This window comes from Microtus pennsylvanicus, chromosome X, assembly GCF_037038515.1.
Source record: "Microtus pennsylvanicus isolate mMicPen1 chromosome X, mMicPen1.hap1, whole genome shotgun sequence".
Classification (NCBI taxonomy): domain Eukaryota; kingdom Metazoa; phylum Chordata; class Mammalia; order Rodentia; family Cricetidae; genus Microtus; species Microtus pennsylvanicus.
The window spans coordinates 107904371-107930576 of record NC_134601.1 but is presented as its reverse complement, the minus strand read 5'-3'; the positions used below and the strand labels follow the sequence as shown (position 1 = coordinate 107930576).

General features: G+C 36.9%; 1 protein-coding gene across 2 annotated transcripts in view; it reads right to left on the bottom strand.

Annotated features, from left to right (window-relative positions):
- Prrg1 (proline rich and Gla domain 1) overlaps positions 1-26206 on the bottom strand; it is a 120509-nt gene that overhangs the window by 40212 nt on the left and 54091 nt on the right. For both annotated transcript variants that reach the window (XM_075957862.1, XM_075957863.1), the window contains exon 3: positions 287-447. In XM_075957862.1, coding sequence (XP_075813977.1) covers positions 287-447 — 161 coding nt within the window. The remainder of the gene's footprint in view (positions 1-286; positions 448-26206) is intronic.

Here is a 26206-nt window from a genome sequence, read left to right as displayed (position 1 = left end):
TACTTTTGGATCAAAGCCTTGGGTGAACTTGATGCCTTGCCACTATAATAATTGCTAGCAAGTGGAGCACTGTGGAAACATGGCCCTCAAACACAGAACAACAAAGACGGGAGTAAACTAGTTCTCTCCTATACAGAACATTATTCATTAGATGTTACATGGAGATTTCTTCAGTAAATCAACTTTTAGTTGAAAGCAGTGCATGTACTTCAGAAATGTAGAGTTCAAAAATACATCAAAATGTAAGCAATTCTGTGAACATGTTTTAAGTTACCAGTATACTTACAGTTTTTTCATGATTTTCAAAAGCCTCTCTGGCTTCTTCGTATGTGCAGACTTCTTCTTTGCACTCACGCTCAATGTTGCCTTGTCTTATTTCTTCAAAAAGCCCATTGGCTCTTGGGTAGCGTTTTAATACTGAGTTGGCCTTTTCTCCCGTGAGGAAAACTAAAAAGAGATATAATAATAAGCATAAAACAACAGTAAGAAACTCATGTGGGAAACTGATATACAAGAAGAAAACTGTTTGTCCTCAGAAAACACAGACAATATTCTAAACATCTTTCAGTAAACCAGGAGTGAAAAAATGTTTAACTTCAAATGAAAGCATTTGATAGCTTCTTCATAATGGGAATATATGCTTTTAGTACACATGGCTCTGGGCAAGAACAGTAACATAATGACCCATGTTATATTCAGACTTAAGCAGATTCTTGAGCACCATGGGTGTTTAAAAATAGCAATAATGATAGCGTTACTTATATTCATTACTGTAAGTGGATACTCCAAGGCATACTACAAGCAAACCAAAGGTCAGTTTCTGCCTACCTAAAAATAAATACAAATCCAATTGACCTAATAATATAAACCTAGAGAACCGTTACTTAAAGAAAAGACTTAACATGGTGAGAGTATCATTACAGATCTTCGAAGCTTGTAAAAGATAAATAATATACTCTATAGGACTTTCTGGAAAAAATGAAATATAAAAGATAAATTTATCTACATCTCAGTTCAAAAAGCAGTAGTAATAATTTCATTCTAAATATAGTATAGCTGTACTTCAACATATTTAATCTCATTTCAACATATTTAAAGAAAATTATTTTTCATGAACAACTGTTAGCATGTGTGCAAATGTAAACACATGCAAACACAGATGCAGCATCCTTTTTATTAAGTTCCATTTTCTTCTTTTCTGCTCGAGGCCATCATGATTTGGTTTATATTTTATATACATGATTCATTTCAATTCAGATGATAAATTTTAATTAACAAAGCTTAATCTGTATTTGAATTTCATAAAACGCAATCTTCAAAGTATAGTTACATGGCCAGACGAAAAGGTTTCCAAACCTGAACTTAGTCATAAAATAATCTTCAACAGGTGCAGTTCTATTGACGAAACGTGTCATCATTTTCAGGATAATTGATTTCATTGAAGCAAACATGGTAATTTTAAAATCACATCACTTTACGCTAAACAAACTTACCTACTCTCCCCTCCCTTTCTCCCTCTCCCTACCTTTACTCCTGATCACAACACATTTTTAAAAGTTGTATTTGTAATGAATTCCCAGGCAGTCCTCCTATTACCACAGTTTAAGAACCAATACCCTAAGATCAGTTCCTCAGAAGATGGTTCTGAGTGTTTATGGAAAACTTTTTTAAAATCAGATTTAGACATATTTTATTGTGTGACTTGTATATATTGAAATATATTTAATATATACATTGCAATTATCTTAAAAACGAGTGTGTCTGGTTTTGGTTTGACTATGGAATTCTTTCCAAGACATATTTCACAAAATGCTAACATTTTAGCCCCAGGTCATATTTATATCAAGACTTCTTTTTTCCAAGACAATCTTTTTTCCCTTCTTCATCTGTTTCTTATGTAAGGGGATATGATTTTCTGGACCCACACCCACCCTCTCTAATAATCTAGTGTTCTGTGCTGAATATAGTTCTCAGTAAGAATAAGAATTTGATCCAATTTTCATCATCCATATTTCGAACACAATACATACGTTAATTCATTTTAAAATATCACCAGCTTTTATATCACATTTCCTGAGCATAAATCAAATAATACACAATAAGAAATTTTGAATTTTCAACAAGAAAAAAGCAAAATACCATGAAGAGGAAATTATCTTCTCATATGCTAGCTAAATGGGAAATAAGTGTTACGGAAAGTAGCTCACTCCTAAAAGTAGAAAGCAAGCTAACTGAAAGGTGATATATCAGGACACAAACTTCTAATTCCAGACTAATCAAATTACCAGAAGCATTCCACATAAACATCTCTTATGTATTTCTTCTACCAAGAAGCAAGGTAACATAATCCTAAGAACTCTAGATGTTAGCAAGAAAACTTATCTCCTTGCCAAATCTACTTAAATGGAAGATATTATGTGAAGTAAAAGTTTGACCAGTAGTAAAAAATAGTATTATAGATAAGTTGTATCTGCCATATATCAGGGAATAAAAAATAAAAAAAAGGACATTTGACAGTATTTTAAAAAGTGGTTTGGAAATCTAATGGACTCTGCAAAATGATAAAAGAATGGGGAGCTTATGAGACAGTTAATCAGGTGCTTGCCAGCAAGCCTATAAACCTGATTCTGATTCCTGAAATCCACAGTGGAAGGTTAGAAACTTTACATCTATTCTCCATGGACCATGTATGTGCACACACACACATAAAAAATTATTTTTTATTTTTATTTTTAATAGAGTAGAATATGGCAGCTATAACTTACAGGATGAAGTTACATTATCTCTTTATGTAGTTCCTTTCTTCTTTAATATATATATTAATATATATTAAATATTAATATATTATATAATACAGTTTCCCATTCCTCAAAGCCTCCCAGATCCTCCCTAGATGCCAAACTTCATGTTTTCTTTCTTTCTCTTTAGAAAACAAATAGGTGAGTAGGGCAGTTGTGGTGCATGCCTTTAATTCCAGCACCCAGAAGGCAGAGGTAGACAGATCTCTGTGAGTTCAGGTCAGCCTGATCTACGAGAGCTAGTTCCAGGACAACTAGGACTGTTACACAGAGAAACCTTGTCTTGAAAAAGATAAATAAGTAAACAACAAAAACCAACTTGCGAAACAAAAAAAAAAGCACAAGAAACACATCCACACCAGCCAACACCATAAAATATAAAATTGGAAACTATAATATGCAAGCAAAAGATCAGTAAGACAATAAATGCCCAAACAAAGCAATGAGACAGAACATTTACTAAAATACCATTGAGTTCATTTGAGTTGACTGTCTACTGCTGCACATGGAACCTACTCGTAAGTGTAGTGAAACTCCATTGGAGGAAACTAATTTTTCTTTTGCAAGCAATGTAAAATTTAGGTGTCTTCTTGGTTAGGGAGTGTACATTTTCTGTTCTCAATGCTGGGACCCTGTCTGGCTTGAACCTGTACAGGTCAAACACTGCACAATATTGAGGCAACAAGGCTTACCTCAGGATTTTTCCTGACTGGATAGACTTGAATTAGGAATTTAAAATTCAAACTTAGAAGCTAAAGATATAGCATGGTGTTAATGCTAAGTATATGTAAGGCTCGGTGATCAATCTTCAGTTTAAAAATAAATCAAGATAGCCTACTCCACTCCTGGGCCTTACCTGAAATGCTGCTAGACTTCCATTGCTCAGGTGCAGGCCACACCAGTCAGAAGAACATGTGAGTGATACGCCTGCCAGCTGAACTGTCACACTCACCAGATTTTGTTCCCCAAGACCCATTCCTCCATCTGCCCCTCCAACTTCTGTCCAAGTTGGGAGTTTGCCTTCTGGAGGTTAACTTGACCTTTGGTGCAGTAGGGGTCACTGTTCTTCTGACTAGTATAGCCTGCACATATTCTTCTGACTAGTGTGGTCTCCACTTGAGTAGCAAGAGTCCCTAAGGGCAGGGCAGGACAGGGCATGTCCTTGGGTCTGGCAATGAGGTTGGAGGGACTTGAAGAGAGAGAATACTAAAATTGAGAAAGTCAGAAATGAAAAAGGGTACATAAGAAAAATTGAGGAAATCCAAAGAATCAAAAGAATTCCCCAAACTAAAATATATAAAAGAAATGGACAAATTTCTTAACAGATTACACTTACAAAAGTTAAATCAGGATGAGATTAATAATTTAAATAGACCCATAAACCCTAAGAAATAGAAGCAGCAGTCATCAAAAGTAAGCCCAGGACCAGACAATTTTAGAATAGAGTTATACCAGACATTCAAAGAAGAGCCAATATCAATATTCATCAAGTTATTTCGCAAAATAGGATAAAAGGAACATTGTCAAATACTTTTCATGAGGTCACAGTTACTCTCATACCCAAACCACACAAAGACTCAAAAAAAAAAAAAAACCCCACAAAATTACAGACCAATTTCCCTCATGGACATTAATGCAAATATACTCAAAAATACAGGAAAATCACATTCAAAAACACATCAGAAAAATCAAAGAAGCAAAAATATAAAATGAAAAAAAGAAAGCATATTCAACAAATGGTGCTGGCATAACTGGATATCAACATGTACAAAATTGAAAATAGATCCATATTTATCATTATGCGTAAAACACAAGTCCAAACTGATCAAAGACTTCAACATAAAACCAACCACACTAAACCTGATAGAAGAAAAGTAGGAAGTTCACTTTAATGCATTGGCACAGGAGACCACTTCCTAAATATAACACCAACAGCACAGACATTGGGAGCAACAATTAATAAATGGAACCTCCTAAAAGTGAAAAGATTCTGTAAAGCAAAGAACATGGTCAAAAAGACAAAACAGCTGCCTAAAGAATAAGAAAAGATGTTCACCACCTATATCAGACCAAGGGCTGATCTCCAAAATATACAAAGAACTTAAGAAACTGGTCATCAAAAGAACACATATCCAATTAAAAATGGGGTACAGACCTAAACACAGAACTCTCAACAGAAGAATTTAAAATGGCTACAAGACACTTAAGGAAATGCTTAACATCCTTACCCATGAGAGAAATGAAAATCAAAACAACACCGAGATTTCAGCTTACACCTGTAAGAATGACCAAGATCAAAAACACTGATGACAACTTATGCTTGAGAGGATGTAGAGTAACACTCCTGCATTGATGGTGGGAGTACAAACTGGTACACGTGCTTTGAAAATCAGTATGATGCTTTATCAGAAAATTAGGAAACAACCTACCTCAAGACTCAGCAATATCACTTTTGGGTATATACCCAAAGGATGCTCAATCATGCCACAAGGACATGTGCTCAAAGATGTTCATAGCAGCATTATTTGTCATAGCCACAACCTGGAAAGAACCTAAAAGCCCCTCAGCAGAAGAATGGATAAAGAAAATTGGTACATTTACACAATGGAGTACTTAACACAGTGGAAAACTAAAGTTATGACATCTTGAAATTTGCAGGCAAATGGATGGATCTAGAAAACATCATATTGAGTGAGATAACCCAGACACAGAAAGACAATTATCATATGTACTCACTCATATGTGGCTTTTAAACGTAAAGCAAAGAAAAAAAATCAGCCTACAAATCACAATCCCAGAGAACCTAAACAACAATGAGGCCCCTAAGAGAGACATAAATGGATCTAATCTATATGAGAAGTAGAAAAAAACAAGATCTACTGAGTAAATTGGGAGAGTGGGGATTGTGGAAGAGGGTAAAAAAGGATAGGGGAGGAAGGGAGAGGAGCAAAGAGAAAAAATATAATAATAAGAACAATAAAAAATATCATTTGCCACGAACAAGTAGGTTTTATCCTAGAGATGTAGTTACAGTTCAACATGCAAAGATCTGTTAATGTAATCCACTATATAAAAATATTGAAAGAAAAAAAACACATGACCTTTTCATTAGATGTTGAAATTTTTTAACAAAAATTCAGCACTCCTTCATAATAAAAATGTTGGAGAGATAAGGGTTACAAAAGGGACATACCTAAACATATTACAGGCAATATACAGCAAACCAACAGGCAACATCAAATGGAGAACTAAAAGCAATTCCATTTAAATCAGGAACAAGACAAGGCTGTCCACTAGCTACATATCTATTCAATATAGTACTCAAAGTTCTAGCTAGAGCAATAAGATAACAAAAGGAGATCAACCACATACAAATTGGAAAGGAAGAAATCATCATTTTGCTTTGTAGATGATATGATAGTATACATAAAGGCCCCAGAATTCTGCCAGGGAACTTTTACCAATCAACCTAAATCTCATCAGCATGGTTAATAGAGTACACTTTTGATCCCAGCACTCCAAAGGCAGAAGCAGGAGGATCTCTGTGAGTTCAGGGCAGTCAAAGCTATATGGTGAGACCCTGTCTCAAAAACAATGAGACAAAACAACAAAGAAATTCCAAAATATCATCTTTCTACAAATTGGTTCTTTTTGTTCTCCACATTTTTTTTCACCTGATACTTCCTCTGTCTGGTGAACTACTACTGCAATGTAACATCTTCTAAGGTCTTACTCCACTATAACTTATTAGACAGATTTACTATGGAATCTAAGTATTTCATTTTGATTAGAAAAAGCAATGATACTTAAAAGTTTTGGCATGACACTGTTTAATCCTTAAGGGATTTTAAGACCCATGCATTATTACTATTTTCATCTAATATTTGTCTCTTGTAACATCTACTAAATAACTCAGAATAGAACCTGATGCAGTAAATGAAGATAAAATGGTAGGAAGAATGGGAGAAATTGGAGATCAAATAAAAATAAATGCATAGGTTATATACCATGATTCTAATTATAATGTTCCTCAATTTTAATGTCTACATGCTATATAACACATCTGCACTCAAATTTCTTCCATATGTCTTTCTGGTTTTTAGCCAAAGAAAATCACTCTTCCAAGTTTATTGAATGTTTCTCTTCATTCATTCCTGAGAGGATGCATTTTCTTGTTTGGAAGAATGATCTGATTACCTCTAGTGCAGTAGTTTTCAACCTTCCAAATACTGCAAACCTCATGTTGAGATGACCCTAATCATAAAATTATTTTGTTGCTACTTCATAACTGTAATTGTACTACTATTATGAATTGAAACATAAATATCTGATATGCAACCTCTGTGACAAGATTGTTTGAATCCCAGGTTGAGAACCTGTGCTTTAGAGCCTCTTGTTTAGAGGCTCCAAAACGTTTATCAGTTTGTGTCAGTTTTTTAACAGCACTTACATGTCAAAAGAAGTATCAGATGATGTAGTTTATTAAGTAATTTGGTCTACAGACCTTTAAGGTATTTATTTCTTGGCAATATATATTATCTATTTAAAAAATAATATGCATATTTTGAAAACAAGCAACAACCTTAAAAAACAAGCAATCACACCAAAGCTGTGTGTCTGTAGGACCCAACTCAACTTCTCTATAATCTTGCCACCAGCTGAAAATACAGCTTTGCAAAGAAGAGGAATGTCAAATAATCTAATAAAACTTAAAAGCATCTCTAGTGGTGGCATGTGTGGTGTCTGAAACATGTCAGGTACTACTGCTTTCCTTCACAAATCACTGAACTCAATAAAAATCATAAAACACCCTACACAACCTCAGAGTATACTACAGCACATGAAGCAGTGTCCTTTGCCACACACTTTGGGAACCAGGATACTACTTCTTGTCAAACTCTAAAGTGTCTTGCTGTTCCTTGAGTTACACTCAAGCCTCTTCACATAGGAACTGGGAATCTCCAGGTTTCTGGAATAGTAGCAGGTTCACATAACTGTTGAACTACCTCTCCCACCTCATTATTGTGGCTTTGATAAGAGTTGTAACCAGCAGCAGAAGAATGAAGTTTAGTTAGCTGTATATTCCAATCCTATCACTCAGTTATAGAGTATTTTCACCCAGAATTTCCTCAGCTACTTTAGTTCACAGCCTTGCCTGGAGAATAAGCTAGGCATTATGGTTTGTGTGCTGCTTGTCTGTCCAAAGATTTATGTGTTGAAGGCTTGGGTCTCAGTAGGATAGAAGGAGGTGGTAGTCCTTCAAGTGGTGAAGAAAAGCAAGAAATCCTTAGGTCTCTGGTAGAGTATCCTCAGAAGGGCTTGTGGAAACCCATTATCCCTTTATAGCTTCCAATTTGAAAATATGATTTCTGTTTCTATTAGAGCAGTTCACCATGAAGTGACTCAGCTAATAGAAGTTTTAAACTGTGAATTAACAAAACCAATTTTCTTTATAAAGTTATTATACCTCAATCATTTCATTACAGTACTACAAAACAGGCACTAGTCAGGGGTATGGAAATTGAAAGGTAAGGATCATTACTACTGTGCTATACGTAAGCATAGGACATAAAATTTTAAGTAGAATGGTGTCATCCTAGCATCACTATAAATTACTATCATTCAAGGGGAACAACCTATGATTCAGAAATTGTACTGCTCTTTTAGTGACACTGGAATTATTCTGAGTACCAGAAAGATTGGTTTGCATGCTCTGTTACTTTTCTTTCTGCTATCATATTTTATTTAAAAGAAAAAATGGACTTGTTTGATATAGCTCAGGCTAGGCTCTTCCGGGCTCAACCCCCCAAGTGCCCACATTACAGGCATGTGCCTCCACATCTGTATCAAATGATATGCTTTCCTGTAAGACTCTTACCTACATTGTCAACAGGAAAATACAGATTAACAGAGAAAGGGAACTTTCTAAAAATGAACTATTGAAAAGCAGAAGGTCTTCTCCTATATACCTAATGTGTAATCTAGACTTAATGGGGCTACTGTTGAAATGGAAAGAGAAAAATAATTCATTTTTTTCATTATGGGAAGCTTATAGTTGTTTGGATAACAAATATGACTTAAATAATATCTCAAAGTTGTTAACTGTTGAACAAGGTAGAGAATAAGACAAAGTATCTAAGCAAACAATCCTGTTTGTTGAAAAACTGCAACTCTGTTTGAAAAAAAGCAAAATCCTAACCATTGGTTCTTTAGTAAATTTGGAATTATATTATCAATCTCACAACTATTAATGAGATAGTATGCATAGATAAAGTTTTGCAAAGTTCAAGGCTTAGCAAAAACTAGATGGGCAGTAAGTAGTAATATGACTTATAACAGTTATTTCATGTAAATAAAACAACATTTACTCAACTGATAATAAAATTTACTGTGAAAATATGGAATAAACAGATAGGGTTGACTCACAATAAGTCTGTCTTATTTCCATTCAAAAATCCATTGTCGCACGCATGCTACCATATGCTGTGATGAGTCATAAATATTTGTGGTGACATAATCAGGATAAAAAGTTTCAGAAATTATTCTGAATGTAATTGAGGACTAGTTTTATAAATGCTATGTGTTTGTAACAAAGTCATGAAGAAATATCCTTTAAAATAAGTATGTGCTTATTTTCAATTTAATTTTTTTAGCTGTTTGTTGATAGCCTCATCTTTGGAATTTTAACAACAGGCCACACAAAGTAGCTGCTATAAAAGGAAAAAATATGCAGCAGTTATATAGGTTTTGAAAATCATGCATAGTTACAAGAAAAATAATTTTGGATTAATTATGTTTCATTGAATTTAGATGAGTAATTCACGTGTGTATTCAAATATTTTATGTACTAATAGAGGGCATTAATAGTAATATTTCATTTATTTAGTAGTTGTCAAATAAATCTAATCTCAAGAAGTTAAATATGAGAGGTCATACACAACTGTGCTATATTTTGTGCTTATCTTACAGTGAAGCCCCATTCCTTTAGACAAATAAAGAGTCCCTTTATTCTACCCATAACCTCAAGGCAGACTATGAGACTTGAAAGATGCATTGGACATTAACACTGAAAAGTACAGCAGGAAGAAGTAAACTGAAATAGATCAATATGATGATAGGAAAAAGAAGGCAAAATCAATTAATCTGAATGCAGGGGAAAAGAAGAATAAAAGAAAGCCCTTCAGGGGTTACATAGAGAAGCATCTAACTTCTCTCACACTGTCATGTCCCAAAGAAGTAGCCATCACTATTTTTTGCATGGTGAGTATGAGTGACCAATAAAAAGATCCATATCATGTTCAGGATAGTGTTTATAAAGACAGTATATTTATACTATCTAATTTAGAACTGTTGGCACAAAAAATTAAGTGCAGGGTTTTGTGCATGGTAGGACAGTGCCCTGCCTCTGAGCTCTGAACCCAGCTTAAAAGTACTGTTTTTGAAATTTTAATTCACTTTTTAAACATTTTTGTTGTACCACTGGGCCTTAAACTTGGTTCTATACTACATGCTAGGAAAGCTCTCTACTACTGAGCTTTACTTTCAGGCCAGGTTTTCAAGCAATCCTCAATCTATACCAGCCATTCAAATGAAAAATCTGTTCCTACATAACATGTAAATGTTGGTATACCAGAAACCAAATCTATAAACAGTTCACAAAATATTTAAAAAGTTAATTATTTTTTCTCAAATAAATCTCTAATGTCTTATTTAGTTGTGAATTTCTCATGGAAGACTGCACAACATGCAAAGGTATCTGCTTATTGAAGTTTTCTGATTGTCACATGAGAGATGCATTTAGTGATGGCATGGTTAGAATTTAAGAACTCCATCTTAACCAACATTTTAAGGCAAGTGAAAGCAAGGAATGAGAACAGTGCTATGGTAGAAAGGTTCTGCAATTGTAGGTAAGATATGCATGCCTCAAGATAGTTAATCAGTCTGACTACGGGACAAGGCACCCTCTCCTCCACTGCCCAGGGTCCTAGCTGGGGACATCCCTGTGGACATCTGGGACCCACTCTAGAGTCAAGCCTCTTGCCAACCCCACAATGCCTCCCTTAATTAAGATACCTTCTTCCCTGCTCCCATATCTGTCATTCCTCCATCTCAACCATCCCACTCCCCGAAGCTCTCCCCAATCCTCCCCTTCTCCCTTCTCTCTCCCCCCTCCCCTTCCCCTAACACCATACTCCCAACTTTTGCCTGGAAATCTTGTCTGCATCCAATTTCCAGAAGGATCTATGTATGTTTTTGTTCGGGTTCACCTTATTACTTAGGTTCTCTAGGATCGTGAACCATAGGCTCAAAGTTCTTTGTTTATGGCTAGAATCCACTAATGAGTGAGTATATACCATATTCATATTTTTGGGTCCGCATTATCTCACTCAGGCTAGTGTTTTCTACTTCCATCCATTTGCACGCAAAATTCATGATGTCATTGTTTTTTACCACTGAGTAGTACTCTAATGTGTAGATGTGCCACATTTTCTTTATCAATTCTTCCATTGAGGGGCATCTAAGTTGTTTCCAGGTTCTAGATATTACAAATAATGCTGCTATAATAGTTGAACAAATGCTATAACATAGTTGAACAAATGGTTTTGTAGTATGATTGGGCATCTCTTGGGTATATTCCCAACAGTGGTATTCCTGGATCCTGAGGTAGGTTGATTCTCAACTTCCCGAGAAACCATAACACTGATCTCCAAAGTGGTTGTACAAGTTTGCATTCCCACCAGCAAAGGATGAGTGTTCCCCTTACTCCACATCCTCTCCAGCATAGGTTATCATTGGTGTTTTTGATTTTAGCCATTCTGACAGGTGTAAGATGGTATAGAACCTTTATCCGGTAACAGATGGAGATAGAGACAGAGACCCACATCGGAGGACTGGACTGAGCTTCCAAGGCCCAGATTAAGAGCAGAAGGAGGGAGAACATGAGCAAGGAAGTCAGGATCGCGAGGGTCCCGTCCACTCACGGAGACAGTGGGACTGATTTAATGGGAGCTCTCCAAGGCCAGCTGGACTGGGACTGAATGAGCACGTTATCAAACCGGACTCTCTGAATGTGGCTGACAATTGGGCAGACTGAGAAGCCAATGATAATAGCACTAGGATTTGTCAGGCATGTACTGGCTTTTTGGGATCCTAGTCTATTTTGATGCATACCTTCCTAAGCCTGGATGGAGGGGGGAGGGCCTTGGACTTCCCACAGTATTGGAGGGGGAGGGGGGAAGGATGAGTGGGGGAGCGGGAAGGAAGTGAGAGGTGGGGGAGGAAGTGGAAAGTTTGATTCCTAGTATTAATAATGTAATAATAAAAAAGAAAGACATGCATTCCTCTTCCTGCTTTGGTACTAAACTGACTGCGTGATTCTAATGTCTGTTTCTTAACTAATCACAGTTTTCTTATTTATTGAAGTGAAAGTGTTGGTTATGATTTCGTAAAGCGTGACAGTAGAGAGGTCCACCACTGGAGAGTCTCAAGGTAGACCCCCTAAACATTTCCAATTCAAAAGGACCACTATAGCAGGCAAAATCCTAATATGAAACAAATTAACTGACATAAACCTTTTTATCATGTCCCATTTATTCTTCCTATGTTCTCTCTAATGCTCTCTTGATTTTTCCCCTTTCAATGTTCCTCTTTTGATGTTCCTCATTGTTCTTTCCATTCCACAAAGTTTCCAGTTAATATACCCTCACAGACATAGTTAACAATGCTACCAAGTGTGCATTTCTTAAGGCTAATAAGATGAATAAAAGACTGACAAGGCAGGTGCCTTATGTCTCAGAAGAAGCATGGCCGTGAAGCTTCCCAGCAAGTATGGGGAAAATTACGATGGATCATGGCCCCCAGGCTAAGCATCAGGGTGCTATATCTGCTGGCACCCAGGTGAGAAGATATTTCTTTCTCTGGGGCTGATTTAGCGACCCAAGCTTTTTTTCCTGTATATTTTAGGGGTAAAGGTATAGTTAATTGCCTAGACTAAGAACTTGTGTCAAATGAAAAGGGAAGATAAGTGCAGAGTATTAATAGCTCATTAGGGTAGAGCAAAGGCCAGTAAATTACACCTTCTTGAGTCTGGTGTTAGAGAATTCAGGGCCACTTAGACCTGTTTATAAGCAAGAGCAGACCTACTGTCTCTCCTGTCCAGTGCCACCTGCTCAGGGCTCCTTTCTTGTCAATAAGTCTAGACAATAAGGATAATTGTGGAAGACAAGATATAAATAGATTTGACTATGAGAACAAAGGTTTTCCTGAGTGAATGCTTTCACACCAAGGCCCCATGATGTAGGTCATACAGTTGCCCATATAGGAAGAAGTTATCTCAATGAATGATTTATACACTGCTGAAATATTTCATGATGAATCCTGTTATAAAGGGAGAAGAGTCATGGCTTCACATGATTTCTACAGGGTTGACAGTGACTATACAAAAGACAAGTATTTCTGAAGCTCTGCAAACAGTTCCTCACTTGCTGGATTACACACCAATGAGTTTGTTCAGTGATCTGTCAGCTGTACTTTTACTGTATAATGCCGTATGGCTCACAGCAGGAAAGACATTGAAAGATTGGGATACTACATCATATCCAATTCTTTGAGGATATCTACATACTATTTTTCAGCCTAGGCTTCACCATCCCCCAAAGAAAACATGTACACAGAAGAATAATCAACAAGTATCACCCCTATCTATGTTTGTGTTTACATTTGTTTTGAATCTATAAAGCAGCCAGCAGTGGTGTTTAACTTATAATTGTAGGAAAACAATATTTTTCAATATTATTTTAAATCAATGACCTGTTTATGGAAACGACAGATGTTTACTTACATGACTTATATTACTTATAATTAAAAATTTCTTATAACCAATCATGTTGTCATAAACTTATTCAAGAATTCACAGATTTAAAAACAAACTTGAAGTTATAGACCAGAGTTCATAGGCTCAGAAAGTTTAAAAATACTAGAGAGAAAAATAATTGTTATAAAAAGTTTTAATGTCCCAAACCTGGTTCCTAAGGATATACTGGATATGATGACCACCCAAGACTTCAAAAATTATTATGTAGAAGGCATACAATAAAATTCCAGATAACATGCAAATTTCCTGGAATAAGTCTGGAGAACATGCCAGGAATATATTTGTGTAACAGAGAAGGCAAATGAAGCAATGGATATCTATAAGGTCAATATTCTTTAAATGTAAATAAACATGGTTCATTGACATTGACACAAACTACTTCAATACGGTTTTCACAAAAGCTAAATTTTAGATCAGATATTCAGATGTCTCTTGTCTAATTAATTTTATGCTGCATAAAGAAAAAATGAAATACAAATACAGAGAAATTGCTAACACAAGATATTTCTATACTAGGGAGAATGGTTTGTATAAAGAAATCAAATGTAATAATTCAATGGTCTAATTTGGCATAATTAAATACACAATGGAGTGGAGTCATCAAAACAAGACTATGCTATTATGACTATTTCTCTTGTAACTAATGTATCAATTATATCAACAAGGTATAAAAGTAGTCTTAGTGCTTATACACACTATGATAAAAAAAAAAAAAACTTCCTTTTGTATTTATGGGTTTTGTCTGTACTGATAGTTTTTTCTGTCCTAAATGGAAGAACTTTTTATCTTTACTTAAGTGAGCAAAAGGCAGCCGTATAACTCAATAAATGTGAGCTACAGTTCTTAACACAGAGATTTAAGCAATAGTCATTGCAATCCATCTCATAGACAGTATAATATGTATTCTATTTGACAGCTGCAGTATAGACTCTAAGTGTGTATAATTGTCCTAGTAAGACACCTTATACATTTAATCAAAATGTCACATATCATAGCTATGACAAAAATATTCAGCTACACTTCTCTCTAGCCTACAAATAGAGCCCAAACAAATCAGGGAAGTTAAGTTTCAGTAACTGAAGGCATAAGTCACAAACAATCCCACAGCAGTTTGGAATTATGATTAATAGAATGGTTATTTATTTAAAGGGAAATACTTACAGATCACTGTCCAAGACAACAGCCCTCTGCACAATCAGGAAAGTAGCCTAGTCGCTGGAAGCGGAGCCGGAAGCCAGAGAGAGAGCAGAGGGAAGTGGCTGCTTTTTTAAAGGGAGAGAGACCACACCCCAACGGGCTGGTATCTCAGTGGCTATTGACTGAAGGAGCAGAAGGAGCTCCCACAACAAGTAACGAATGTGTTCTTTTTATTTATTTATTTTTTTGAGAATATGATTTCAGGGATGATGTCAGTTGTGAAATTAGTTTTTAAATGTTAATTTTCTATAGAAATGAGAGCATAGAAGTTCAGCTTGCACATAGTATTTGATGGGGAAATCCTTGTTAACCAATAATATTTAAGAGGTGGGTCTTAGTTAAGGTGTGGCTTCACTGGGATCCAGGTAAAAAAGTGTGTATCTCCATGTGTACTCTCTCTGTGCCTTTTCCCATGGGACATTGCTGTGCTTGGATTTCTCATTTCCCGTTTCGTGAGATTTTCCCTTATAATACATACAATATAATTGTTTTATCCTTAGTTAGCCTGGTTATTTCCACAGGTGGCACCCAATGTGTTGGATATCGAAATCCCAGCATTTGGTGTGGGGGTGCCAGGAGGACATCCCCCTATGTGCAGATACAGGTAGCATGCAGGAGTGTGTGAGTGACTGATGGTGCAAGAACAGTAGCCTCTACTCCCCCAATCGCACACCACCGAAATTCAGATGGGAAACAGGCTTTCCCTAGGGCCCCTGAGCATGACCAGCTCCGCATCCCCTTCCAGGACCCACCTGCTGCACCCTGCAGCTGCCACCACACAGAATGGGTTCAACTTTAGGTCAGTCTAATTCAGATTGTACTGCTTGGGTGACCACTGACCAGTCAGGGACATCTGCAGAGCACACAGTCTGTGATTTATATTAAATAACTGTTTTTAATCTGAGCAAATCTTTTAGAAATTAACTCTAAAATCAGGTTCAGTTAAGCCACGTGGCTCCAAGTGCACTGCAACACCTACTGGCAGATAACGGTTATCACACCTACTCAAGTTCAAAATCAACCACAGGTAAGATTCATAATTTAATATAAATTAAAAATTTATAATTTAAAAAGGCAAAATGATGGAAAATTTGACTGTACAGGGTTTCAATAGGCTTTTTTTCTTATACCATGCATGAGGTTTAGCAAGACATATATGATTTCTCTCCTATACCACTGTATCTGATTCTAGGGATTAGTTTCATGCACTATATTCTTTCTTTAAAAACAGGATTTGATAATAGGGCCAAGAATGAGGCACTCTTAGAAATGATAAAGTACTTACAGACTGATACCACTCTTTTAAAAGACAAATTCGCTACTATGCAGAAGGATAATGTTGAGACATTGTCAGAGAATTTGTACTATGGAATATATTAATTGGACTCTCTCGAAGGGTTATGATAGACTGACTGGTAGAATGTCTCTCCAGGAAGGTAACATATAGGCTATAAAACTTATGTCCAAGGATTAGACATTTTCTCTACTGGACAGATTTCACAACTTGGAATCCTCAATGAAGGCATTAGAACTGAATACTGGACAGGAGTTTTAGACTTTATAAAAGGCAATGGTGAACAGATTTGAAAAGATTGAGGAGTTTATCAAATTTGATGACCTGGGACAAAAGGTACAAAGACAATATTTAGCCTCAACAGTACGTAAAAACCTCCAGGAAAGCTTACCCAGAGTTCTGACTGCCTTTCTGGTGATAGCATCAGAAAAAGCATCTGGCACAAAATACCCTGAGGTTATCAAAGAATATGCATGGGAGCCTGTACATATGATTAATATAAAGGAAATTAAACAAGCAATTTTAGCTTATGGACTACATTCAAATTTTATTAGGAAAATAGTCAAAACATGGGCTTCCAGTAACAAAGCAATGCCACAAGACTGGAATCAGTTAATTTCAGCAGTCATGAAAAGTGGACGACAGTTGCTTTAGAGGTGGTAGTTTAAGGAAGAAGTAAAAATTTTAGAGCAATATGGGAAAAAAGTGAAAGGACTTGAGATTTCCCTAGAACAAATTTTAGGTGAGGGATTTTACTCTGATCCTCAGGGTCAAGCTCATTATGACGAACACACCTTGGCGCTATGTAGCACAGCAGCTTTAAATGCTCGGGACAGAAATCAGGAACCAGGAAATACAGGTTTATCTTATCTTAGGGTCAAACAGGGTCAGTGAGAACCTTTTAGTGACTTTTTACAAAGATTCACGAAGACTGTACATATAGGGGTAACTGACCCAGAAACTAGACATATAATAATTAAATCCTTGGTTTATAAGAATGTCAAATTAGAATGCAAAAGAATTTTTGGGCCTTGAAAGATCAGCTCAGCACCCATGGATGTATGGGTCTTGCATACAATGAATGTCAAGACATTTGATTATGGTACTGAAGCTTGGGTTGGAGAAGAAATTTCTAATATTTTAATTGTGGTAGAATAGGACATCTGAGAAGGGATTATAGACAAGGATTATATACATTATTCAAATAATGTCTCCTCTGGGAATAGCAAGAATAGGAGGACTCAACCTTCAGGTATATGTTGGAGGTGTGGCAAAGGCCAACATTGGACCAATGAATGTAGGTCAGCGAAAGACAGTCAAGGCACCCAATACCATTGGGAAATGCCGTGGGGGGCCTCTTGCAGGTCAGTCATTCCCATTTACTGTGGAGAACGTGTCTTACCAGGAAAATTAAAGAAATCCATTGCCTAATGTAAAAAGCAATACTGGTCTGAATGATGGAATAAATGTGGAGGATGAGTGAAAAACTCCAGCAGGACATAGGAAACATATATTCTGTCAGACTTCTATAAATGACCAAAGACCAAAGCTAAAAGTGTGTACAAATGGCATTTTTTTATTGAAGGCTTATTAGACATGGTGTGGATGTATGTATCATTACTCCAGAATCTTGGCATCTGAATCGGCCTCTTCAAGAGGTAGATGTTCAGGTCCTAGAAATTGGAACCCTATCTCAGGTAAAACAAAACATGTTATGTGTTGAATGCCTAGGGCCAGAAGGACAGAAAGCAAGACTGAAGTAAATTTCTGGGATTGTGACCTATTGCAGCAATGAACTACCCAGATTAACATTCCTGTAGCCCTTAAAACTTATGTTTCTGGGGAAAATATTAAAAGATATCATAGATGATGGTCACCAGTGATTCAGGTTGTACAAGAACATAAAGCAATTGATAAAAGTTCAGAGGTACTAATGGTCCTGCCTTAAAAATAGTTAACTGAAAAACCAATATGGGTTAAACAGTGGCCTCTAGCTAAAGAAAAGCAGCAAGCTTTAAAAAAGGACCTGCTACAATCTGGAATTCCTCTGCCTTGTCTTGTTACCAAATGGATGGCCTCTCATAGTTATTGATTTAAAGGATTGTTTCTTCACTACACCGTTACAAGAAAAGGATAGAGAAAAATTTGCCTTCACCATGCCTACTTATAATAATTCTCAGACTACTAGAAGATACCAATGGCCTATCCTCCCACAGGGGATGCTCAACAGTCCCACATTGTGCTAATATTTTGTAAGTCAGCCATTGGAAATATTTCGTAAGCAATTTCCTAAGTCTATAATCTATCATTACATGGATGACATTTTGTTATCTGATTCAAATGTAGATAATTTAGAAAGGATGTTTAAAGAAGTAAAGAAAAGTTTGCCTAAATGGGGATTACAAATTGCTCCTGAAAAGATTCAAAGGGAAGATTTTGTTAATTACCTAGGATACAGAATAGGTATACAGAAAATTAGGACACAAAAAGCACAAATTAGGAGAGACCAGTTGCAGACTCTTAATAACTTTCAAACATTATTAGGAAACATTCCCAGTCTACAACTGGCTGTTGGGATAACACCCAACTGAATGATTCATTTAAACAAAACCTTAGATGGTGATAGAGACTTGAATAGTCCCAGAGAATTAACAGCTGAAGCAGAAAAGGAATTGACAATTGTTGAGGAGAAATTACAGGAGGCACATGTGGATAGGATGAATCCAAATCTTAATTGTATCCTAGTCATATTGCCTTCCAGAATTTCTCCTACAGGTATATTAACGCAGAGGGAAAATATTATCTTAGAATGGATGGTTTACCACATAAACCAAGTAAAGAACTAAACACTTGGAAAAAGTCTCTGAATTAATTATAAAAGGTAAATTGAGACTTTGTCAATTATCAGGTATAGACCCAGCAGAGATTATAGTGCCTTTCACTACCGATAAAATAAAAGGTTATGGGAAGACAATGAACCATGGCAAAAAAAAAAAAAAAAAAACTCTAAATGGTTTACAGTGTGTTTAAAAATATGTGCAGGCTTGAAAAAAAAGCTAAAGTTCTTAAAGAAAGAAAGACAGTAGTTGGGTGTGGTGGTACACACCTTTAATCCCAACACTTGGGAGGCAGAGGTAGATTGACCTCTGAGACTTCAAGGGGCAGAGATAGATTGACCTCTGTGACTTCAAGGTGTGGTAGAACACACCTTTAATCCCAATGCCTGGGAAGCAGAGACAGATGGATCTCTGAGAGTTCAAGGACAGCCTGGTCTACAGAGGTATTCCAGGACAAAGATATACAGAGAACCTGTCTCAAAAAGGAAAAGTAAAAATAAAAGAAATAGAGGTTAAAACAAAGCTGCACAAAGATGGAAAATACACAGAGAATCTGTGCTTGATTGTACTTCCTGTCTGTTTAACATTATTCATATTGTTTGTAATTTTATACTTGATATCTTGTTCCTATTGTACATAATTTTGTATGGGTTTGGATTGCTCTTGTTTAGACAAAATGGGGATATGATATGGAAAGCCTAATTAATCAATAATCCTTAAGAGGTGGGTCTTAGTTAAGGTGTGGCTTCGCTGAGTCCCAGGTAAAATGGTGTGCACCTCCATGTGTGCTCTCTCTCTGAGCCTTTTCCCTTGAGACATTGCTATGCTTGGATTTCTCTTTTCCTGTTTCATGAGTTTTTCCCTTATAATAAATAAAATTAGATTGTTTTATCCTTAGCTAGCCTGGTTATTTTACCACAGTATTCTTAAGAAGGCTGGTCCGTATTAAGCTTACAAGGCCCTGTGTGTAGCTGCTGTCTTGAATCTAGGTTATCACTTTCAACTAGCTAGAGGGTTTGTAGGAATACCATTGCTAGAATTCTATCATATGTCTTAGAAGAATTTTTTATCTAACACATTGTGATGCTATCTAAAAGGGTTAAAAAATGAGATTTTAGGGGTGTACAGAGTAGAACATAAAAAAGTATATGTCAAAAGATTAATTTTTATTATATGTGTACAGGCATTCTTGCTACATATATGTGTGGTGGCCAAAGATGCCAGAAGAGGATGCCAGATCCCCTGGTAATAGAATTACTGCTTATGAGTAACTACACAGATTCTGAGAATCAAACCCAGGTCCTTTGGAAGATGAACTGGTGCTCTTAACTGCTAAGCCACCTCTCAAGTCTAGCTATATGCCTTTTTACTTTAAAAGTCTATGTGTAGCAAAATATGGTTTAAGACCTTAGTTGTGATCTGGTTAGTATATAGTGAGGAGGCCTATGTCTTATAAGCCATTATTAGCAAAAGGATACTACAAATATTTATTAATAAACAACCTAATGATCATTAAAACCAAATTGATAATGGAATTGTGGATGCATTTTTCCCTCTTTGCATACTGAAACAACTTCAATGAGTGTAAATTAAGGCTTATGAATCACAGGATCTCAAATGTGAAGAGCACTTTTTGAGATTTATTTAATCAACTGGTGGCATGCTAAAGTTAACTAGCCAAAAAAATCCTCTTCACATCAAAGCTATAGAAAGAAAAAAAGACAGAAAAAAATCCAAACTGGGGTTATTCTGTCTAAAGCTCTTCTTTTTCTCCCTTCCCTCAGGGGCTCCTTTAGAAAACTAAATGCTTCACTGAGTGTAATAGAAACCACTGATCCATTTCAATCCTTTTATTTAACTGACTAAGAAAATGGAAAAGTACAGGCTAAGTGACTAAACCAAAATCACAGATATTTGATTATAGGGTTAGAACATGCCTCAGTCTCTAGAACCATCTGATGCTTTCTCTTTGACTCATAAGAAACATAATCATATCATGAGGATGGAAGACAAACCACAGGCAGGGTAAAAAATTTTTATAAATTATATGTGATAAAAGACTGTTACACAAAGCAAAAGCAGGAGGACTACAAGTTCAAGGTTAAATCGGCTACATACTCAGACCTTGAGTTAAAATTTCCAAAAGAAAAAAAATAATTTCATTAAATGGATAAACAACTGTTAAAACTCAAAAATAAAATAGCAATCAGATGGATTAAGAAATGTACCAAAGACCTAAACAAATACCTCACCAAAAAAAGTAGACAGATATCAAATGAATCTACAAAACAATATTCTATAGCAGTGGTTCTCTATCTTCCTAATGCTGTGGCATTTTAATACAGTTCATGCTGTGGTGAATCCCTAGTCTAAAATTATTTTTATTGCTACTTCATAACTGTAATTTTGTTAGTTATTAATCGTAATATAAATATCTGATATGTAGGATATCTGACATGTGACCCCTGTAAAAAGGATTTTGAGCCTAAGGGAATCATGATATAAGTTGAGAATGACTGCTCTATTGTATAAATCATTAGGAAACTCAAGTAACATACCACACGATTCCACTTATATGCAGTGTCTAGACAAATTGAATCTGTAGAGATAGAATGCAGAATAGAAACTTCCAGGGGTTTCAAGGTAGAAGAAATATAAAGTTACAGATTACTGGGTATGAGGTCTTCTTTGTGACTGATGAAAGTGGTTTGGAAATTGTTGGCCAACCTACATACTTTAAAATGGCCAAACTTATGTCACTTTTGATTCAATTTTAAAAGTTTAATTAATTTTGAGATTAAGAAACCTTTAAAAACACATATCTTGACAAATAGAAATGCTTATACCCACAGACAAAAGCTACTCCTAGCCTTAATCAGAGCAGCCTTCTCTGATAATAAAAGGTGGTGAATGCAGAGCCTCATGTCTTGCCCAAAATGTAGAGAATGAACAATGGCTGTGGGCTCAGTATTATACAACACCTTCTAAGGCTAAGAAAATACTATGCCAGAGGGAATTAGAAAGTATGTAAAAACCAGAATATGATACAGAGCTGTGAAATATTCTCTGAACTTGACACAACCACTGCAATCAGTAACTTGTAACAACTACAAGTACTTGACCTAGGTACTCAAAAGATCAGTGCTATAAAGAGTCCGTGGAGGTAAACGGAGGAAGAACCATGAGGCCCTTCACTTTACCTCTGAACTATTGGTTTGACAAGTTCTAGGAAATGAAAGTACCATCTTTAGCTGTATACCTATTGCTGAATCCTCCAAGCTCCAGCCATTACCTCCAACCCCCTGTTCAGACAGATGCCCTGGTTAATAGTTTGAAAGAAAATGATCCCCCCTCAAAGGGAGTAGCACTGTTAGGATGTTTGGTTTTGTTGGAGTAGGTATGCCTTGTTGGAGGAAGTGTTTCACTGTGAAAGTGGGCTTTGAGGTCTCCTGTACGCTCAAGTCACACCTAGTGTCTCAGTTCACATTCTGTTGCATTTAGATAAAGATGTCAAGGACTCTCAGTTCCAGGACCATGTCTGCCTGCATGCTGACTTGCTTCCCACTTTGATGACAATGAACTGAAAATATGAACTGTAATCATGTCACCACAATTAAATGTTTCCCTTTATAAGAGTTGTCATGGTCATGGTGTCTTGTCATAGCAGTAGAAACCCTAAAAGCGTCACAAAGCAAAATGAATAGATAAAAGCATGAGAGAGAGATTTGTAGGGAGGATGGGAGTTAACAGAGGTGTCAAGGAGGTGAAAAGTTAGAATGATCACTACGCATTTTGTACAAGTGCAAAATTGTCTAAAAACAAATTTAAATAATAAAAAACTAAAACCCCACCTTATACACCAAGTGTTATATTCTCAAATCTATACAAAAGGCAAAAAAGACTATATCAATGAAAAAAGCTCTCTTTAGTTGGTTTGAAGAAGTAGCATTCCATTAAATAGCCCATTTTTTCTAATGGAAAACATTTGCCAGGAATAAATAATGGTAGCTGTCAGTCCCAAGCAGATTTGTATTACTGTTATAAAATTAAGACGATAAGTGCTTACAATAAACTAGTGACATCATTTAAACTGCAGCAGCACAAATGTCACCATAATAAGATGGTCTAAGAGCTAATAAAGGAAAGAAAATGAAATAATTAATTGCCATTAAATAAATGCCACTACTTGAACTACACAGAGCTTTTAAATAAAATTAGGCCATATGCTATGAGATTTTACAACTTGTCAATTTGAAGACTCATTCCTTGTTTGAAAATATGGAGCTTTATGCCAAAGTTGAAGATTAGAATTGCAAAGAATTGAGATGGATTGTATTCATCTTTCCTCATACTTTCATGCTGCATAATTCTTGGCTTACTGCATATGTTTGTCCTTTCCCCCAAAGAACTCATCCATGTTCCCAGCTTATCAAGACTTAGTATGAGGACAGAGTCTTAGTCTATGCAGGACAACCAGTGATTGCTTTTGTTGTTGTTGCTTTACGTATTTTTTCTGAGTTTAAGAATTTTACACTATATCCCTCAAGAGATCAAAATACTGGCAGGAGACATGACTCAACCATTAAAAGCTCACAATCAAAAGGGGGACAGAATTCATTAACTGTTTTGTGTGTTTCATTTTTATCTAACTCTTCCTTCTAAAGTTGGGAATAATAAGTCTTAAATGACAACAGAGGTCACAAAGAGCCTATGAGCTCTGAATTTGTGCTGAATTCTGAGGCTCATTTTCCAAATCATTTCTTCTTTTAATTAAAATCCTTAGAGATTTTTATAAAGTTTTCTTTTTAAAATCTTTTTCACGAGTTTTTAATCACATTATCATCATGGGAGGATTTCTGTTTGTTTTTGTTGTTTACTTTGACAATCTGGCCTTCAGCTCTTCAGATGACCTTGACATCTGAACAGTTCTCTCTTCATCTTCTGAGTGCCTGGTTTATAGGTTTGTGCCAACATGCTTGGCCCTAAGAATTGACAGAACTACTCTATATTCAATCATAGCAGAACAGCAAGGGCATCTTACCATTACGTATGCAACATGAAGATAGAAAGTGACTTTTCACATTCAGATTTTATAGATCTAAAACACTCTTCTAAGCTTAGAACTCTGCTTCTTGCCTCAGCATTTAAATGAGTTTCAAAATCTCAATACTGGAAAAGGAAGAGAAAAAGTTAAACTACCTTCACATTTTTTTCTCATTGTCTTCCCAAATAATACCTGCTTGCTTTCCATGTAAGTTAGATTTTATAAAGAAAAGCAAAAATTCAATGTGTTTAATGCTACTTGGCCATACGTCCTTTTTATGTAAAGGATGGGCAAGGGCATCTGTGTCTTACTATTATTGAAACAACATGAGGAGCCTCCTCGATATCTCTGTTCTTTTTTTCTTTTTATTTATTCTGTTTGTCTTTTATACTATGTAACTTGATCCTATTTTCCAGTCCCTTCGGCATCTACCCTCCACTCCTACACATACCCCCAAATAAAGCAAAATTTACAAAAAAGGAGAAAAATTTTAAAAAGGAAATAAAAAACTTAAAATTTCATCATGAAAGCTGCAGTGAGACACAGTGAGTCATGCCATAAACCCCTTTGTCCATATATCATTACTTGCAAGTGTTCACTGCAAAGTCATGCAGTGTTTGGTTTGAGGCCTCTAGTTTCTACTTCACTATTGATGCTGGGCCCTCATTAGGACTCTTCCTGGATATCCTGTTGTTGCCCTGTGTTGTGGAGATCCTGTAGCTTTGGGCATGTGAGTCGGGTCCTTTCATGTGCTCTAGCAGAAGATATATTGGGTGGATGTTGGGGTTGGCCAATTCAAAACCCTGGATCTGGGCTTAGGCAGGGTAGGGTTGTCTGCCAGACAGTTTTCCTGTGTTCTTACTCCCATGGTGAGCTCTCCAAATTGCCTTGGTTATTTCAAATCTTGTAACAATAAGTGAGGGGTGGGCCCAGTTCTAGTGCTTTCAAGCCCTCAGGGTTGGCTCTTCCACACCAGATCTATTATGTTGCTCAGGCAAGGTATTCAGGCAGCTGGTTTGCGGAAGGGACAGCCCTCTTGCTCTTATGGCCTTAGGGTCAGCTCCTCTACCTATCTCAGGGATTGATAGGCATGGGGTGGGGGAGGGACTTCTCTCTTTGGCCCATGATACAAGTCAGGTGAGTAATGAGGGCAGTTCTCTGCTCCTCACATTGGAGCTAGGTCACCCTCACCTCCAACCACTAGGCACTCTGTTGTGCAGCCTAGGTGAGAGGCAGGGGCCATTCCCTGAGTGCTGCAATTGGTAAGGGAGAGGGTCAGCTCGCTTGTCTTTTGCAGGCAATAAAGGGTCATCTCTCATCCCTCACACACGCCATATAACAAATGAGTAGTGGAGACAACTTTCCCAACACTTAAAACTTCCAGGCTGGCTCACCCACACCTCAGCCAACAAGGTTGCCTCTATTGTGTCATGCAGGTGAGGTGCAGGGCCTGCTTTCCCATGTGTTGCAGCTGGTAGGGGGCAGGGACAGCTTTCCTGAGCTTTGTGACCTAAGGGCCAGTTCTCAAGCCTGCCTCAGGCTTTGATAGGTGTGGCAAGGAGGGCTACTCTCTGCTGCCCATGTTGCCACAGGGCAAAGGAGTGATGGAGGCAGCTCTCCCTTGCTCACTACTTCGGGACCGGTTCACCCACACTTGTGCCAACAGAATTGGTGCCATTGTGTTGCTAAGGCAAGGTGAAGGGCCTGCTCTCCTTAGTATAACTGGTGGGGGTCAGGGACAGCTCTCCTTCTCCTATGACCAGAGGGCCAGCTCTGCCATCTGACACAGGTGTTGATGGGTGTAGCAACTCCTCTCCCATTCATGCCACCTCAAGATAGATGAGTAATGGAGATAGCTCTCTCTTATTCACTACTTTGGGGCTGGTTCACCCACACCTCCACTGACAAGGTTGGCTCTATTGTGCTGCCCTGATGAGGAGTAAAGGCCTGCTCTCCAGAGTGCTGTAGCAGGTGGTGGTTAGGAACAGCTCTCCCACATTTATAACCACAGGGCCACCTCTCCTATCAGTCTCAGTCATTGATGGGTATGGGGGTTATCTCTCTCCCGGCCATGCTTCTACAAGACAGGTGGGTAATGGGGACAGCTCTGCCATGCTCACAATTTTGGAGCTGACTCAACCACACCTGCACCAGCAGGATTGG